We start from the raw sequence: 2,465 nt of genomic DNA on the forward strand, positions 1-2,465 counted from the left end.
GCGGGCGGCTCCCCGCTGAGCGTCGGCGCCGTGTGCTCTGCAGGAGCTGAACAAGAAGCGGACGCAGAAGGAGATGGAGCACGCCATGCTGATCCGGCACGACGAGTCCACGCGCGAGCTGGAGTACAGGCAGCTGCACACCCTGCAGAAGCTGCGCATGGACCTCATCCGCCTGCAGCACCAGACTGAGCTGGAGAACCAGCTGGAATACAACAAGCGGCGAGAGCGGGAGCTGCACAGGAAGCATTTCATGGAGCTCCGGCAGCAACCAAAGAACCTGAAGGTGCTGGAAGGTTTCCTTCCTCCTCCTCCTGTCCTGCCGGGCGGGCCGTGCTGCAGAACCACCCCCGTGTCCCTGCCCTGGCACCAGAAAGCTGCTATTAAAGCAAAGAGCTCGCCGAGGATTTTTGGTTTTAAGTGCCGTGGTAATTGAGGCTGCTGGGTAAAAACGGGCTAGTCCTTAGCAAAGTGTGACACAACGTGCTTCTTGATGGGCTGTGCCTCCTTCAGGCCCTTGCTGCTCTCAGCTTCCAAACCTTGCTGTGGAAAGGGTGGGGTGATGCCTCCTCACTTTCAGAGTCGACGGAGAGAGAGAACGTGGGGGTGCTGAACGCTGCACTTGGCCCCAGCTCGGCTGCAGGGTGATGAGAACCCTCCGGGCCGCTTGCTGGGGGGCATTTCTGTTCCTCCTCTGAACACCCAAAAAGCCTTTTACCCACTTTGCCACCCCCTCACTCATTCTCCACTCCGCAGCCCCCACACAGGTGGAGGAGGCAGCTTGTGGGGGCTTTGAGGCAGCAGAACGAGGAATGAGCAGGGGCTGTTTAGGGGGGCAGGGGCGGGGTGAGGGGCGGGGAGACCTGCTGGAAACACGGGAGGAGACGGGGACACCCCCGGCTGAGGAGGGCCTTGGGGGCTCCTGCTCCTGACCCAGGCCTGTGGTCGGTGCTGGGGCAGGGCCTGAGCTGGTGCTGCTCCTCGGGGCACTGTGTGCAGAGCACTCAACTCACAGCACTGAGATGTACCCATAGCCTCGGCGGTGCCAGAGCCCTTCGTGCTCCTCACAGCATCCCTTCCTTGGCAGGCTATGGAAATGCAGATCAAAAAGCAGTTCCAGGACACATGCAAAGTCCAAACCAAGCAGTACAAAGCACTGAAGAATCACCAGCTGGAAGTAACTCCAAAGAGTGAGCACAAGACAATTCTGAAGAGTCTGAAGGACGAGCAGACGAGGAAGCTCGCCATCCTGGCGGAGCAGTACGAGCAGAGCATCAACGAGATGATGGCCTCACAGGCGGTAGGTGCAGCACCCATGACCTCCTGGCCCCCACAGAGGTGGGTGGAGGTGGCTGCGGGGGGCCACGCTGTGTTCATCCAGGATGAGGGGGGCTACAAAGAAGAGGGAGGCTCCCGTTTTGCAAGGAGTCGCGTGGAAAAGGGGAGGGGTGATGGGTACAAGTTACTCCTGGGGAGATGCCAATTGGACACGAGGAACATCCTTCACAGCCAGAACAATCAGCCATTGGAATCATCTGCCCAGGGAGGTGGTTGAGTCCCCAGCCCTGGACGGTTTTAAGATTCAGCTGGACAGGGTGCTGAATCTTAAAGATTGGTCTAGACAAGATCATCTTGTCTAGACCAGCCTTTTGGCAAGAAAGGTTGGACTGGTCAGTCCCTGGGGTCTCTTCCAGCCTGGCACTCTGTGTGAACACTTTTAAATCCATCAGGCTTTAGCATTTTCAGCATTTTCCCTCTTTTCACACCCCCCCAGCAGAGCACGCGGCCATCCCCTGCTGCCCCTCACACAGGGTTTTAGATCTGGGTCTTGTCTGAGGCTCCTGCCCCTGTGTGAGGGGGAAGCAGCTGGTTTTGAAGCCCTTCTTGCTTCTCATTGTGCCATGAACACCAGCAGCTCCCAGCTTTGAGGAGGAGGAGTGGTGTGTCACTAGTGTCGGAGCAGAGAAGCCCCTAGTGGAGGTTTGAATGTTGTTTCCCCAATGCTCATAGAATCACAGAATTGTTTTGCTTGGGAGAGACCTTTAAGGCCATCGAGTCCAACCATCCCCCAGCACTGCCAGGTCCCCACTGCCCCATGTCCCTCACACCACATCTCCACAGCTTGGAAACCCCTCCAGGGGTGGGGACTCCACCCCTGCCCTGGGCAGCCTGGGCCAGGCCTCCACAACCCTGGCAGGAAAGACACTTTTCCTCATGTCCAACCTCAACCTCCCGTGATCTTTCCAGCTACGTCTGGATGAGGCTCAAGAAGCAGAATGCCAAGCCCTGAGACTGCAACTCCAGCAGGAGATGGAGCTGCTCAACGCATACCAGAGCAAAATTAAGATGCAGACAGAAGCACAGCACGAAAGAGAACTCCAGAAGCTGGAGCAACGGGTGTCTCTGCGCAGGGCACACCTGGAGCAGAAGGTAGGTTTGGGGGGGGCCGGCGGGGCGGGCGGGGGGCA

The 2,465-nt window shown here is 58.3% G+C and overlaps 1 protein-coding gene across 1 annotated transcript; it reads left to right on the forward strand.

Moving 5' to 3' along the window:
* Positions 1 to 43: 43 nt before the first annotated feature.
* Positions 44 to 2,427, forward strand: LOC103780863 (serine/threonine-protein kinase TAO3-like; the record flags this gene model as incomplete). Its single annotated transcript, XM_008948558.1, has 3 exons — positions 44 to 283; positions 1,085 to 1,297; positions 2,245 to 2,427. Coding segments are annotated over 3 exons (636 nt in total), but the record flags the coding sequence as incomplete, so codon positions are not given.
* Between the last annotated feature and the right edge of the window lie 38 nt (positions 2,428 to 2,465).

Source organism: Merops nubicus, unplaced genomic scaffold, assembly GCF_000691845.1.
Source record: "Merops nubicus isolate BGI_N331 unplaced genomic scaffold, ASM69184v1 scaffold8731, whole genome shotgun sequence".
NCBI classification, from domain to species: domain Eukaryota; kingdom Metazoa; phylum Chordata; class Aves; order Coraciiformes; family Meropidae; genus Merops; species Merops nubicus.